Raw genomic sequence first — 17,123 nt, 5'->3', positions numbered from 1 at the left:
CCCCTTAAGATAATTATATCATCGACCACTCGTATGAAAGCTGAATATCTCACCTTTCCAACGCGCCTACATACATCTTTGTACTCTCATCGAATCGCCTGCTATGAGCTGTTTTTTTCGTATTTTTTTCAGTTTTTCCAGTTTTTCGTGAATTTCTCAACAACCCCTAAAGATAATTACATCATCGACCACTCGTATGAAAGCTGAATATTTTTCCTTTCCAACAAGCCTACATACATCTTAGTGTTGTCATGAACTCGCCTGCTATGAACATTTTTTTTCGTATTTTTTTTCAGTTTTTACAGTTTCTAATATGAAATATGTTATTTGGAATATGCAAAAACATAATGATTTTTGTCTTTATACAATAAAATCGTTTATAATAAAATGATAATTGTTAAAACTTTGAAACTAAACTAGTAAAAATATGTTTTTTATGGAAATATAAAGTGAAAGCAACTGTTTGAATTTATATAAAAGAAAAATACTTTAAATATTTTATGATTCAAATTGGTAACTTTATTTCTTACTGTTTATAAGAACTTAATATTTCGATTTAAGTGTTTGTAAAGAGAAAATCTTTCCGAGGCGAGTAGAAACGGACTTGGGAAATTAATTGAAATTAAGAAGCATAAGGAATTATATAACTTTGGGGTACATTTAGTAAACATAAAGTCGACAACTTTTGTTATCATTGTTTGAGTTGCAGGTAGAAATTCAATGGTGATTTTGATTTGAAATCAGTCGTAACTTTAATTTAGGTAAATGTATAGTTTTGAAAGTTAAGGAGTGGATTATTTGCTCATAAAAGTGGATGCAATTAAATGTAATGAAAATAATGAAAACTTTAAGTCTTGCACAAAACTTTTATAAAAGTTTTGCAACGTTTTCTCGATAAAACCGAGAAAGCTTCGTATAATTAAATCTTAGTACAATTACAATTTAAATTTAAAAATATATTTTTATGTAATGTAATTATGTATAATTATGTAATTTAAAAATGTTTGAAATTGATAATGTAAAGAAAATTTATTTGCCTTTAAATTGGGTAAACGATATGAAAAATATTGTTATGTGATGATAAAAAAAGGAACCGTGATGCATAAAAATAAAACAGTATTAAATTTATTGTTGGCATAAATTTGGAGAAACACTATGTACGTCGGGTGGGCAAGGATGGTAATAAAAAGTGAGGGGGTGTAAGGACGTTCGTGCGGCCTACATTCCGATGGGTAACTGAAATGTTATGTGTTCTCCTTTTTTTTGTGAGTGTGTGTATGTGCGAATGTATAAATTAGATGGAAGAGGGTTAATCTTTATGGGACTCACCCCGTTAGTGGCCTCCTCCAAGATGAATTCCTGCAGAGCTCGGACGACGTCCTGGATTACAACTTTAGTATGATTTTTATTGAGTTCACGCTCATCAACCTCGCTGTACCCAAGGAATAGGAAAACTCCTTGGGGCAGGCTGTATTCATTAGGAGCAGGTTTCATACAGATAAAACGTCCCGAGTAGCACAAGCACCGACCCCTGTACGCCTGGTAAGCGGGGGCGGCGTGATTATAAAATGCAAACTCAGTTTTGCACGGCATCCGGTCTATACAAATCGTCTTGCACGCCAGCTTCTCGCCCACTTCACACTCGCAGACATCCGAACATTCGTACTCATCCTCGTGGTAAATCTAGAATGAACAGAGAAAAAAAAATTAAAAAAAAAAACGAATGGAAGAAGAAGGAGGATAGGGTTGACGCTCAGACTTAGCCACTCGAATCCCGAGGCAAACGAGTTTAGCCAACGGTTGGAAGGAATCGCAATGGATTGGAAGAAGAATCCTGCATTGGTTTTTCTAGGTTGGAAAGAGAGGTTGTCTGGTCGCTGTTGTTCATTTCATTACCGTTCGCGTCGTGTTGAAGAGGAAGAAGTAGAATAAAAAAAAGAAGTTCGAAGGAAATAAGATTTTAATTCCGCGCGAAAGTATTAAATAAGGTCTAATGGAAATCCGTTCGATGGAATAAAAGAGCCGAAGAGAGTTCAAGTAAAAAACGCAAGGTTGCTGCAAGAAATGCATAGCGCCTCCAAACTTTTTCGCAAAGCGAATTATGTTACTTTTAGTTTTCACGCTACAATGCAAATAGTATTTTCATCACATTATTTCCTTTGCAACGAACAAGAATAATAAAAAACGATGGAATTACCTTCTGCATATACGCGAAACTTCGTTGAAAGTTTCTTTTGTTGGTAGGCATCGGCCTCCTCTTCATCTCTTCCCTGTTTTACTTTACTCGTTTTCTCAATTCCTCCACCCCCCAACATACCGACTTTTCTCTTCTTCTCTTCGGCTACTCTGAAATTAAGGTGCGCACTTTTTTTTTTGCTATCGATTTATGTAGATTCCAAATGTTACATGTTAGGTTTATCGCATTACATCAACGTGCGTGGTCAAATAATTCGTGAACGGTAGGGCGAAGGACGACTAACAAAACACACACACACACAAAATCGTAAAATTTACTTACGCGTTTGAACGTCCCTTCCTTGATGTATTGATCTGGAAATTGCGGCCTTTGAACCACGCAGTATTCTGCGAAACATAAAATTTTATGTTAGATCAAATGTAGACACAAAAAAAAACGAAGTTATATGTGTGTAGACAGAACAGGATAATGAAAAGAAAATGCAGATTAAATGTGACCGCGTCGGGATCCCATTATATTAATTGGAGGTGGCCACAATTACGACGAAAACAAAAGTGCGAAGGTCGTCTGCGTGGTTTGGGGTTGGTGACGAGTTTATACCTCGTTTCGTTTTAATAACCGTAACTCGGTTTAATGGTTGTAATTGAAATTACTTGGGGGGATGGTCGTGGTCGCCATCGTCGTCGTAGTGGTTGTCGTGGTCGTGGTGTGAGGTGGAACGAACGTAGTCGTGCTCTCCCTGGTCTGCAACTGTGCCTCGGTGGCACTCATAATCGTTATTTGATGACCCAGGGTGTAGCTCGGTCTGGCTGGAGGAGTTCCCCTGGTGATGGACCTGGGTGTCGTCGTCGTGGTCGTCAGTAGCGCCAACTCGGCTGCCTTTTTCATGTGGAAGTCTTTCTGCGATTCCACTGCAAACCAAAAGCAATCCTTCAAACATACATGCCCACAAAATAAGAACCAAAAAGAACGAAATGGAAGCAGCGTAAGTAACGAGTTGCCGAAAATTTATGCTGCCTGCGAGACGCAAAAGTTGTCACAGATAAATTCTTGAAAGGGGAATGCTTATATTGCCCCATGGAGCATTGCATATGCAACGACCCAAGTCCTGCTAGGTAATTATCAATTGCAAAAATTGTAATTTTCAAATATACAGCTTTGAACAGAATACTATGGTCAGTGAAGTTTCTTTTTTAACTAATTTTAAGATCAACAAAAATTAAAGACTAACCAAAAAATGAAGAGAATTCTACTTAATATCTTGTTGGTCATGTAAAGATACCGTTATACTTGATTAAATCTAAGAAATTATTTATTTCAATAATCGTACCAACGCATGGGTTAACCCATAGAAGCCTTTGCCATCCAAGACACTCGTAGAGTTGCGTCATATCCGTGCCCTTGCAGGCACATGTAGTCCTGAGGTCGGTGCCAAGAATACCTAGCATAGCCATCCTGCAATTTTTCGGAGATCCTGCGCATTTCTTCGTGACGCTATCCACGGCACAGGATTGCTCGTAGTACTCCAGTCGAGTCCTGGCAGAAAAGAAAAGAAGAGAAAAAAAAATGAATGAGAAAAAAAAAGAACGTTTAAGTGCGAGTTCGTAATTCTCTACGGCTCTCCCTCGCCCTCTTCGTTTCCGTTTTAATTTTCTCCACGGACCTGCATTCCTTGTTCTCCCTGCAAACCTCAGCGAGCGAAAGACAAGTGGGCTGAGGGGATCCTTCAATTCTTTGCGCGCAGACCGGATGCAGCTTCTCCTGTGCCACCATGCATGCATCGTGCTTGTTGTCGGTTTTCCTGCAAAACACATTTAGGTACAGAAAGAAGACAAGCCGACGACTCCGAAGGGCTTTACTTGCAGAGGCAAAATGCTATCTCGATGTTCCACGGTAAGCTTGGCTTGCGATAGAAGGCTTGTAGAGCTTCCATGCAAGAGTTCCTGTTACATCTGGACATATCGCAGTGGTGTAAAATCGGTGCTAACGCCATTCGGCAATGGTAGTTATTGTTGCAGCTATCCATAGCCACATGGCAAGTGCTCTGGAACACAACTTTTGTGACCTCGTTGCCTTCGCCGCGACCGTGATCCGTCGAACCTGCAAGGAATGCGCCCCTGAAAAGCCTTGCCTTATCCGGATCATTGGACGATCGTGTGTCAAGTTTTTGGGCATATTTTCTTTATTTATATTGTATGCACTTATTTGAATTTACGACGATTTTTTAAAGTAGTTTCAGATAACATCTCAACAATGGAATAAGTATTTTTATAACTAATATAAAAATTTTCAAACTTGAAATATGTAAACAAAAATGAAATTATTTTATACTTATAAGCAATGTTCAGTATTGATTGAGCTATTTCTATTGGTAATTGATGGAGTTTAAGATTTATTCCTTTGCGTAGATGGCATCTGACTAGAGTTTGTGTTTGCAAATAGATAGAATCAGATGTACAAACATGCATTTCCGAACTTTACTTCGACTCTGTGTACGTATAGTAGATATATGGAGGGAGTCCCCAGATGTGAATTCGGTCAATTGAATGGAAATAATTTATTGAATCCGCCGAGTCTCGTTAGATGTCATACCGAAAAGGGTGGACTGTCGAAGGGGGGGTGCAATCGTATAAATATTTATTTACTCATTTATTTGAACACAAATATCGTGATGGACGGAAGGGGAGGTTTGTATGAGAAAACAAGAAACCAAAAAGAGGAAGTAGAAAATGAAAACCAAACGAGAAAAACAAAAACACTGCGCATTTAGCATCTGATGCGAAATGAAAAGACAACAGTAAATGAGTAAAGAAAAATCAATGAGAAAAGTATGCACGAAACAAACAATATAAACACAAACAAGTATATAGTACGTGCGTTCGAATTATTTCCCCAAACAGAGAGACCATGCATTTATGGTTCTACGTGCTGGGGGGAGGTCTGGGGGTTCAAAGGGGGGTTGGCTTTCAAAGTGCATCAACCTTGTGCACAACTTCTAGATCAAAACTTCTCATAAAATGCTAAATGTTAAAACAATATGGGTTTCAAATATATCGATTGTTTTTTTTTGTCTTAAGTTCTTTTTTTTTCTGGTTGACAGCATGCACTTCTAGCCAGACCGAGCTTAACGATGTTGGGGCATTCTTCCGACGATAAATTCGGCCTGGCTGCAAGTGAATAGCGCCTTGTACTATTCGTGTACTTCGGTACATAAATAGGGAAAGCTCATGGCGGCTCTACGATGCTCACATACTACTATAAAGCACTGACAGGACTCGAATACGGCCATAAATATCAATATTTAAGAATTTCCCGTATGAAGCGCCAGGTGAATGCGGAAAATTGCACCTCCAGTAGCTGCTTGCTGATAAAGTACCCAGACGATGATATTTTTGCATACCGGAACGTCGGCGTTGTATCATGTATCATGTAAAAACGAAGCGAAATCAAGAAAAATTATATAAAATAACAATCCGGTTTTATAATTTCGTTCTTTGTTTCTATCTGTATGTCGATGTGCAAGGGATGTCCTGGCCCGTTATCGTTATGAGCTGTTAATTCATTTGTCTGCTTCTCGTCAAAGCCGCAATGAGCCTGGGCGCTGGAATACGTACTTGGGTACTTTTGATGTTGCACGCTGACGTGGCCCTCCAAATCTTCCTCGTAATGCGAGACGTTCGCAAGGCCCTTGCCCTTGTTCTTTAATACGGTCACCGTTATGTGATCGTTGTCTGCGTGTGCGTCGAGCCCGTTGGCCGCGTCTACTAGCGGGTTTTCGACTATGGAATTGCCTAGCCCGTAGTCAAATGAGGCAGACGCATTTTCCGAAGCTGAAATCACCTTAACTGAAATGAGGCCCAGTAGTCCGAATCAGTGACGGCTAAACTCAACAACTCAGTGTGGATGAAAGATACATACACACACACACAAATCGAATCAAAGAATGGATGATGTACAACAAACAAATTAAATAATCCTCAAGATCGTTGCGATGTTACCGATACCAATTCAATCCTAAATATAAAGTTTTAATGTAAAAATTACAGTTACAATTTTAATATTTGATAATTTTGACAACTTCACAACGACTACTTGAGATGAAACAAAAAGTACGTGAAATCAGTTAATCGCGTTTACTGTAATAACAACAACAATAATAATAATAGTACTAATAATAAGAATAATCACAATATAGGCTTAGTCTGAAAAATTACTATGTTGGTGCTAATTGTTACCTGTGCCAGTGCGGTGCGTGCTATTTGTGCTGGAGGCATGAGCAGTGCCGTGCGTTGGGGGCATCGAACTAGGAGTGATCAGGAAGAATGGATATAGGTTTGTGGGTGGTGACCAGAAGTTCCGGAAAAAGTCCTGATCAGGATCGTAAGGGGGCTGTGCATCGTTATCAGATTCGGGGCCGGGATTTAGCGGAAGTATGTCTGAAACATAAATTTTATAACAGAACGCTATCTGCGAGGGTCAAGCGCATAAATGGCATTTACCAACAGAAGAAGAGGAGCCAACAAGAAAGACAAGGTAACAACGATAATCAACATCGTTGCACTTGAATAGATATAGATAGTGTGAAAGAGAGAAATAGAGAGAGAGAGAAAGAGAGAGATAAAAAGAGACTTCGCAAGTTGCATGCAATGTGCAGACATATGAAGGGGGTGTTCATTGTTGATTTTGTTTCTTTATTTTTGTTCGTTCAGTCCTGTGTGTGGTGTATCGTGTATGTGTGGTTTTGTAGAGGGACTCCCTACTGGACAGGAGTTTTGCAGTGTGATTGATTCTGGAGGAAGGCTTGTGAAGTCCAGAAGTGCATTTTACAAAATGTTATTATGCAAATATATTCGGTCCTCGTATTCACGTATGCGGCATACTGTAACGATCGTCATGCAACATTTAATCCGTCGCTGGACCCCGAAAACTGGATCAACGTGAAAAAATATATATATATAGAGGAATGAGAGCAAACAGTAACATGCGTTCGATATCTTGATGGAAACTCGTTTATAACCATGGTATTCCGCTGCGTGTGTGTCTTTTTTCTCTAGTAAATGTGTTTCCAGCAACTAAAATGAACAATTTAAATCAGTGGTGTCAATTAAACCGAATTTCATCTATTATGTATACAAACGTCAATTATAATCTTATAATAAAAATAGATTTTAATGCATATTTGATTTGTTGACACCTCTGATCTAAATGGACAACCGTCGACGACAAATGCTTCCCCGTGGATCTGTGTGTTACTTAAACCTAGAAATGGACGACAGGTCGTCATCCGTTCTGCGGGATGTTGGCGTGGAAGGACGTGTACTGCCAGGACGAAGGCACTTACCCACGCAAGGATTGTGGTTTACCATATTGAAGATGCGGTCGCACCGCTTCTTCATATGGTTGTTAGGGCAAATGCAACCAAACATAGGAGACCTCCGAAGATTGGACCAGGCTTCATGGCATAACCCCCTGTAGACAAAAACAACCTCTCCAAAAAAACAATTCAAACGATTGATCATCAAAACTCACCTGTCTTCCATACGGCACTTACTGTCCCTCACCTTGCAGTTGGCCTTGAAGTCGTCGTAGAGTTTTATGCATTTGCGCTCTTGCTGACAGACGGAGAGAGCGTGATTGCAAGTGGGCAGCGCGTCCACCGGATACGGATCTTTTTCTGCAACAAGCGGTGAAAGTTTTGCCTTCATAATTAGACGTTTCCGGGGGTGTCGGTAACAACGGTCGAAGAAGGGTTGAAATAAAATAGAAGAAAAGTTGAATGAAAAAGAAAAAATAAAAGAGGATATACGTTTATCACGATCGCGGAAGCCCCGCATCGGCTCGAAATTTATAGCCTCTCCGGCGCACGAACGCGTTACAAGGAAACGTAGGAAGAAGGCGCAAGAAAAAGGAAAAGACGCAGAACTTTGTATTAGCAGATAGACAAGAAGATCTATGTTACACACATACGTCCGGGTTTCGTTAAATTCATTATCGTTTCTCGTGAAAACCAAAAGGAAGTTTTCCCTCATTGAATATGCAAATTTAATCAATCTCAGTTAATAAGGACTAATTGGTGGAAGCAGTTACCTAGATTTAGTACTAATCCCGATTATTGAAGCAATACATCTATAAATGTATCATGATCAAAAAAGTAATCAGCTGCTATCATCATAAATATTACCCCAAAGTTGTTAAACTATTACAAAATTGCTTACTGTAAATGACGTTAACATCTTTTAGCAAAAGGTAACTGTAGCTTGTAAAAAAAACGTAATTACGTAGTGTAAACGTAAATTTAATCCCGCAAATTTCTAAGTGGAATGCGTATTCATTTAAAGTCCTTTAAATACTAATTATATAATTTTTTTTGTTTTGTTCATTCGCTCTCGTTTGAATTTTTTTTTGTTTTCGGTGCGAGCGGCAAAGTTTATGTTTTGTAAATTTGTTGTTACACATGAGAATCCGAGTAGCAACGCAAGTATGACACATGACCGTTGAAAAGTTTTTAATTAAAAACGACTCAGCGTTTTGCCCGACAGCCTCAAGGAATCTAATATTAACGTCCGACCCTGTGAACTTTTACAGCCCACTCCGAATTTAATAACAACTAATATAATTTCCACTGCACGAAACAAATTATAATTAGGGGTTTCAATTAATTCGTGATATTTAAATGTTGCCTACAACAGGGATGAAAAGAAAAGGAATGTAATGAAAGCTTTTTATTATGTTTAAGTGTATAATAGAACTGGGTACAATATAATTAACAAATAGCTTGACGTTTGTTAAATTCCTTTAGACGTGTTTAAAGGGTGTATCTCTAATAGAATTTCAACATGTTTTATGTTACGAGTGGATGAATGGACATTGTATAGGTAGTTTGATTTAATAAAAGTAGTTTGAAATCTTTGAAGGGTGAGTAAGGAATGCGATGACAATTGGATCGGAATCGGCTTACTGGGATTTTTTTTGCGGGTCCCGAGCGGCAAACATACCGGCAATATCCGATTTAGAATTATTCGATCAGAGAGTCTCGGAAGTCAGGGAAAAGAACGTTTCGAGTTTCCGGTTTAATCTCTCATGAAGTCTCCAATTGGGACAGCAAGTATATCTGATAGACGATTCGATGCCACCGGAAAATTGATTGCAATATATCAACGAACAATTGATAGTAAAATTGTAGAAAATAGAAAGAAAACGGTTTTATAAATAAAACTATTCATTGAAAATTTATAATTATTGTTAAAAGGTATGGACTATCTCAATATATTATTATATAACTGAGAGTAGTAGAGGGTTGTATTTTTTTTTCTGTATGAAAATTAAGTAACAGACTAAGCCGGGGGACTTCATTTTATCTGTTATTACAGGCGAGCAACCCACTCAATACCGAAATTAAAAGCATACACTACACAAAAATGACGAGGTAAAAAGTTTTTAATTAAAATCGATGCACGCTTTTCGTACCGGTCGAAGTTCAAGAAATCAAATATTAACGTGCGAACCGTGCAGACGAACTAATCCATTCCAGGTTCGCGGATCTGCGGCCGCCACCTTCAACCGCCTCCCGGTCCATGTAATTAATATTCCATAAATGCCCTGATCTACCGGAATTGAAAATAAATGTAATTTATTCGAGGACTGTTGTGGTTCCACCCTAATCCCATCCCAAGATTGCATCCGCGGCAGGACACGTACCGAAGAGAAAAAAATAGGGAGAGGACGAAATCGAAGAGGAAGAAAAAAAACTGATCGTCCTTGTGGCAGGATGAGAGGACTCTAGGGCGAAGATTCGTGTCCGCAAACATGAGGGGTAAATATATATATATAAAAAAAATGTATCCCGAAGATTAAGCTCATCGTTCGAGTGTGTGTGCATTGCATAAACACTCAGATCGAAAGGATTACCTTTTTTCAGGACAAACACGCAGGGGTGATCGAACAGGAAGTCTCTGAAAGAGTTGCATTCCGGATCCACGTGAGGTTCCCTGCATAGGCATGTCGGCTTGAAGAACGGGAAGGCCTGCAGCGTCCTCAGAGCCGCCTGGCATTTGGTTACTGTCACCGTCGAGCAAGCAACTGCAAAAAAAAAAATCATCATCATATTTCATCTGAATTGCACTAAACATTTAAATACAGCAGAAACGTTCATAATTTCAATAAACACAATGGGTATAAAATGCAGCACGGGCACGTCCTCCACTATTTTAATTATGACATAACAATATATTTTTTTTAATGATGCAATGAGCTAAAGTGTTTAACAGCAGTTTTTATATCATATTGTTTATGAAAAAAAATTGAGAAACGTGATAATTTAGTTAAAATTATTGCACCGAATTATTAAACAAAACAAAAAAACTGTGTTGATTGATTGTAGCAATGCTTTTGGAGGATAACAAATATAGGTTATATACAGTTCAAAACCGGTGTGATTCTGTGATCCTGTTTAATGACAAACAAAAAAACGAATGCATTTCAGTGCCAAAACTGGATGCAAATATTTGGTGCGTCGGACTGAACGTAAAAACCCAAGCAAATATTTGATGAACACTTCCAAACTACACCGCGTATTTTTTTTTGTAACAATTTCAATTTAGAGTAATTCCAGAAATATTTTATATATTACGCACAAATTAAAAAAAAGTAAATAATAATTTGTTAATATTTATAATTAAAATTAATATTTACATTACTGTACATGTTTTTGTGCGGTCCTTTTTTATGCGGTATAAGTGCAATTTAGGGACCGCATAAAAAAAGTTTCTGTAATGTATTATACAAAGTTATTTGTTATATGTAAGAATTTATGAAAATTTCGAATATTTTATTTGTACACAAAAAAAAGTTTTACTGGATATGAACTAAAAATTGAAGTAGGATAATACAATAAAACGTAATATTACAAGTCGTAATTATTATAACAACTGGTTTTATTTATTTTTGTTTAATGCTCACTATTGATAATGATCGTAATTACTGGTTGCGCCGTTTATATTAGTAATAACTGCATGAACATTTTACTGTGGAAACGCTCGATGTCGTGATTTAATGTTTCTGTATTTAGAAGCATGAGCACTGACTTTTATTGCACTTGTGTTTCCATTCGATTCGTTTTTGTAATAAACATCATTTCATTTATTAACTTTAAATACACAGCAAAACTCCAATGAACGAATTTCTGTAAAGTAACATACGAAAATCTAATTGAATTGTATAAGAGTTGGATATTAATATGGCAATATCATGTTTGTTGTAGATTAGAGCTGAGCTTTTGATGATCAATAATGAAGTGCTCTTCAACAATCCATTATTGAACATTTGAAGCGTTTTCAATGAAATACAAAATTAATGTGCTGGAGCTGTCGCATTGATAGGACCTTAATCAACGGGGTGGAAATAGAATCGAAACAGATTTTCGAATTCGAAATATGACATGTATTTTTGAGTTAATCTTCGTTGGGTCAATTAACATTCAACACTCGATTCCCTCGATGACAAAAAAAATAAATAAAATTGAAATGCAATAAAAAAAAACAACAGTAAAAAAAAGGGATGCGAAAGGAATTTGTTTCGTATTTGCGAAAAGTGAGCGCAAATTGAGTTTGGAGGAGTCATTGATTAAAATGCGATTGTGATCGACGCGAAGTTCCAGCCACCGCCGCCACGTCTCCACGGGGTTCTCAGGATTTGAATGCTTTTGATGTGAACGAAACAAATGTGGGGCGCGTGAAGGTGGCGGCGCAGGTGAGGAAAGAGGAATGGAAAAAAATGGTGGAGGGTGTAATGTGTGTGAGAAAGAGAGGGGGTGGAGAAATTGGTATGCGGAGGCGGCGGATTAGCATAGATCCATCTCGCATGCAATTACATTTATTATTGAGAAATTTAATTCGCGATTCGCGTTATTAGATAGGGACGAAGCGGTGAGATGTCTGGCAGCCATGAATGACCCGTTTTAGGTCAAGTTCCTAAGGGATGAAACGCAGCGTTTATTATAAAATCAAAAAAAGGTACTATATATATATTGGTGTATGTATATATACACAGAAGCTGTTGCTTTATGAATTATTAATATACCATCCCCGCACCCCCGGTGATGTAACGGTCGGGAACCCCGTCGCACTCAATCTTTTAAATCTCCGCCGCACTCCAAAATATCTACCACATTTTAAATTCCTACCATTTTACAAATCCCCTAAATCTCGGCCACGAAATTCCCACCCTTCGGCGACGGGGTAAAAGACAAAAAATATATAATAATGTATATAGATATATGAAGGATGGAATGTGCCAGTTTAATACGAACGTTCCATTAAAATACGTTCGCACCATCCGACAACTGTCTGCCGGTAATTTATATCGCACTGTTCCAAGTTGGCAGCCCTGCGCGTTGCCACGTCACTTGCCCAAACTATATTTTGCTATACGTCGTTGATATCTTTGCAAACTTTAATGTCGACCCCAATTCCAGTTAACGAATCTCTTTTAATTGCATCACATTTATATATAATAACAAAAAATAAACAAACTAGTTTTAATAATTAACATTTTTAATTACAAAATTTTAATACAATAACTTTGTTCATGCGGAAGATTATAATTCCATATATATTCTTTATTATAGTATTTTTTTGAAAAATTTTCATAACATTTTGTAATATATAAAACAATGCGTATAAATTGGTAAACAAAGAGAGACGCGCCATGAGGTTCAATCCTAGAATATAAATGACTATATTACAAGACAAGGCGACCCTATATATTTTTTTAGTATTAATAAAATAAGAAGGATAACAAAAAAAAAACGTAGGGGAACGCATTTTATACTTTGCCTAAGGGCGGTTTTGAAGTTTTCAATCTAAAAAAATTTCCACTTAAAAAAAATCTAAGTCTAATTATCTCGTTGAAATTTTCTTTTTATAAAAAACATTGAATATATTTAAAAATAATTGATTACATTATATTTGTAATTGTAAGAAAAACATAATTGGTTTAAAATTATAAAGTAAATAGGATTTGTTAAATATCTATGAAAACCTAAATATTAATTGCGGTGCAAGATGCGAATTATTGTGCACATCGCGTCCTCGAAAAACATTATTTGCATTCGCAATTTATTCCCGAATCGTGGGATATTATAATTACGCGAAAAGCAAAGGGCAAACGCGAATTATGGTTGCGCCCCTTGGCGACGCTTGTCTTCAACGTAAAATTGCTGTACGAAAGCCGAGTAATGGTATTATGATACTAAGAACTAATTAACCAGACGCATGAGTATTCTCCTTCTACCAGCTAAATGTTATTGGAATATATTCAAATACGATGCCACAAGAATTTCTGCACATTTTCATATTCAGTCAATGCATTTATGATAATTTCGGATAAAGATTTTATAAATATGTATAGGATTTACTGAGATAAGATTCATCATTACTTAATACAGTGAAACCTCGCTTAACGAATGACTGAATTGTAAGAAAAATGACTAGCTTAACAGAAGTGTAATATGTTTCATTATACGAGTAAAAATATGGAAATTTTGGAATGGATTAAACTTGTAAAGCGAGGTTCCACTGTATCAAAATGTTACATTAATATATTTTTTTAATATATTTAGTACAAATATCATATGAAATCGATAAATAATCGTTTCAAATCTATTGTAATGCTTTTGTATAGATCATGTGGGAAAGGTATGCAATATACAATGTACGAGGTCATCCACCAAAAATCCTTATTTTGTTCTTCAGGTGATTCGCGAACACCGACACATGCACCAGGATTGGGGCCGCTGAAAAATGCGCCACACCGTGCACTGCATTTGTTTCCAGGCAAGATTGCTTGCGTAATATATTTAAACAGCGTTTGGGGGCGCGATTTATTGCGGGGGTGCCAAACCTTCATCCCCTGCTCATTTGAATATACGCAGTCCAATTTTTGTAGTTGAAGCATGTAATTTGAATTGCACATCAAGGTTATGCATATTCTAACAAACCGTTGTAGACTTGAGGTCAGCAACAAAATTGAAACCGAATGTCGAATTGCATTATTATCCTGGCGCTGCAATTACAGGATAAACTGTTTATTAAAAATTCTAAGCAGATCCAGGACTATTCTCCAATACGAGCCACATCTTGACTGAAGTCAGTCCTGTCGTGTTGCATAGTAATACCTATGTAGTGGCCCTGGGAATGTCTGTTTGCATTCCTCGTACTCCTACGACATCACCTGGTTTGAATAATGCAATGCCTTGTTCATGCACAACTGATTCCTCAAAATAGCTCAGCTCTACCGTTAATTACCGATATATTCCATGTTTTCTTCACATATGCTAAAGACATACCCTTATAAACTTGCAATTATTTTAATCCTTGTACTGCTTATTTATTTATTTATGCATTTGAAACTGCCACCTCAGATTGCTGAATGTTAACATGCAATAAAAATTCAAATATATATATATATGGAATGGAGGGGTTGGAAAATATAAAACTTATAAATATAAATTATCAACAGTGATTGAACTCCCGTTGCGTCGCTTTATATACAAACAGCATTTTATGATTAAATTCAGCTATCGACAATCCACTTTCCATCTATCCACTTCGTACAGTTCGCTCCACTCCAGTCTGCCTGTAACGAGTCAATAGGGTCTGATCAATTTTATACGTATAAAATATTTGCTACTGAAATTATCTGTTAAAAATTGACACAGATCATTCGGCTTGTCAATTTGCGAATTGATGATGAAAGGGAACGAAACGGCGCGGCGCGCTACCAAATGTCGAATGCCGAAACGGGGAACGTCGATGGGAATGGGAATGGGAAAAACCAAACGAACATCGGAGGGAAAATCGAAAGGAATCAGTGGAGGAGATTCAGTCCCTTTGAACTTTGCAATTTGTTGGTAAACTTGCTCTTCGATCGAGGATAATCTAATAATGAGATTACCGGGAAATCGTACTTTTGCTGTTTGTTTTGATAATCAATAAATATGTTTTATTACGTATTTTTGTTTACCCGCAAGGGAGAAACTTTGTATAGTGCAGTTGTTCTTTAGCTTGCTTTCAGCGTTTCTTTTATTTGTAAGAAAAGTTTGCTCGACTTTGATAAACAACATTTTAATGTGCAAGTACAATAATGCTATTTACACATTTCCAAGTCGTTCTATTAGCTTAACTAAGTATAGAAGTTAAGAATTTTGTATTATACTCATAAATACTTGCTCGCTCGCTTTAAGAAACAATAATATTTCATTGAAATAAAATATTAAAAAAATAATTTATATATAATGTTCTTGTATTAAATATTTTATTAATGCGAAAACGATATAAATCGTGTAATGAAACATGAAGTTTCTGGATTCCAACACAAATCATGTTGTCGGCGAGGGCGGTTCGAGCATTCCGAGTGCGTGAACTTTTCTACAGAAAGTATGCTAGAATTAGAGGGAATTAGATTGTGTTGCGGGCCCATAAATTTATGATACCTAGTGTATTTTGCGGATGGGGCGGTAATAACAATTCCATATATAAAAGCGGCCGAAATAGCGTGAACTGTTGATGCATTGAAATGGTTTTCCTTGAGTTTAATTCGTGCAATTCCGGAATGCTCCCGCACAATGGTGGCCATCCCATATTTCAACCACCCCCGGGGAACGTGACAATAAAATTACCAATGCAATTACGATAATCTATCACTTAATTGAAAATATCCACCCTCAAATTCGAACATCCCCTACCTTTATTTTATAACAAGCTTTGATTGTATTTGAAAATCTAAAGAAAATATTTATTTGTAATTTTTCAACATCTTTATGATATATTTGTTAATTAATTGGAGTAAACATGTAAATAAGAAATAAGTTATAGACTTTCTCGAGGTTTTTAATAATCAAAGCTCGATGAAAGTTTGGTTCTAGTTGATTTCAAATATATTCAAAGTAAATACGCTGTAATTTGTATAAATATTATATTTTCCATGAAAAACTTTTGGTCCGAAAGAAAAACTTGCAGCAGGAAAATGAACGATACTAACCCGTGCGCACACACACGGTTTAAGCGTGAAGTTACACCTTTCACGTCTCACGTTATGCAAGCATCTCTGTGCAAGAGCGGAGAACGCAAACACACGGAAATACGTGTAACCGTTTCCGGCTGTGTCGGCGAAGAAGCGATTCGGTGTCGCATCAATTATTCAACAACAACGCCGACACATTTTATTCAATCGGACACCGGAAGAGAGGAGCGAAAAAGGATGTGCATTACCTGACGCTTCGAATATTGGCGGGCGCGTGAATATTTGAAAATGCGCGGGAAAGGATTCCCATCGGAGAACGTGTCCGGCGCCTCCATTAGGTCACCCCTCCCATCCCTCGTTTTCGGTCATTTTTGTTGTTTATTGCTTCCCTCTCGTTGCAACCCCTTTCCATTATTTATTACACCTGATGCTAATGGATTCACGAAACGTCACCCCGACGTTTTCGCTGTCGGAAAATTACTTATTAGCTGACTAGGGGAGGTTTTCCATTCCCACTTCATCCGTCGCTCACGAGAATGAAGAGAAACACTTCATTAAACGGCTGCCAGCATTGATTCAATCTTGGAAACAGCGATTCCCATTAAACGGCCATCAGCATGTTTTCTATCATCATGTATACATACGAATTAGCTTCAGCAAACGCCGAAATTACTAGGATTAAACCTTCGCGTGCGATTACACGTATACTTACTGATTAGCGTTACTAGATTCACATTATTTATGGTTTTGCTCACTGATACAATCATCGACAGCAACCATAAGATCAGAACTTAAATGAAAAATAATTTTGAATTGCCAAAATTCAATGAATTTTTTTTCTTTTAGTTTTTTTATTTATTTCTTGCTACGTAATTAAACAAATCTGATGGTGTCACTTTAATTTGGC

The 17,123-nt window shown here is 37.2% G+C and overlaps 1 protein-coding gene across 3 annotated transcripts in view; it reads right to left on the bottom strand.

Moving 5' to 3' along the window:
• The window catches only part of LOC108561940, a gene marked incomplete at its 5' end in the record, with an annotated part of 46,035 nt that overhangs the window by 2,271 nt on the left and 26,641 nt on the right, over positions 1 to 17,123 (bottom strand). The window contains 11 exon segments of one of the 3 annotated variants that reach the window (XM_017920092.1): positions 1,330 to 1,683; positions 2,519 to 2,583; positions 2,851 to 3,108; positions 3,528 to 3,733; positions 3,861 to 3,998; positions 4,057 to 4,297; positions 5,812 to 6,042; positions 6,433 to 6,633; positions 7,539 to 7,666; positions 7,727 to 7,871; positions 10,106 to 10,276. In XM_017920092.1, the coding sequence (XP_017775581.1) occupies positions 1,330 to 1,683; positions 2,519 to 2,583; positions 2,851 to 3,108; positions 3,528 to 3,733; positions 3,861 to 3,998; positions 4,057 to 4,297; positions 5,812 to 6,042; positions 6,433 to 6,633; positions 7,539 to 7,666; positions 7,727 to 7,871; positions 10,106 to 10,276 (2,138 nt within the window). 3 annotated transcript variants of the gene reach the window in all.

Source organism: Nicrophorus vespilloides, unplaced genomic scaffold (genome assembly GCF_001412225.1).
Source record: "Nicrophorus vespilloides isolate i.1.1-1 unplaced genomic scaffold, Nicve_v1.0, whole genome shotgun sequence".
Classification (NCBI taxonomy): Eukaryota; Metazoa; Arthropoda; class Insecta; order Coleoptera; family Silphidae; genus Nicrophorus; species Nicrophorus vespilloides.
The sequence above is the reverse complement of the archived record's forward strand: the minus strand, read 5'-3'. Positions and strand labels throughout refer to the sequence as shown.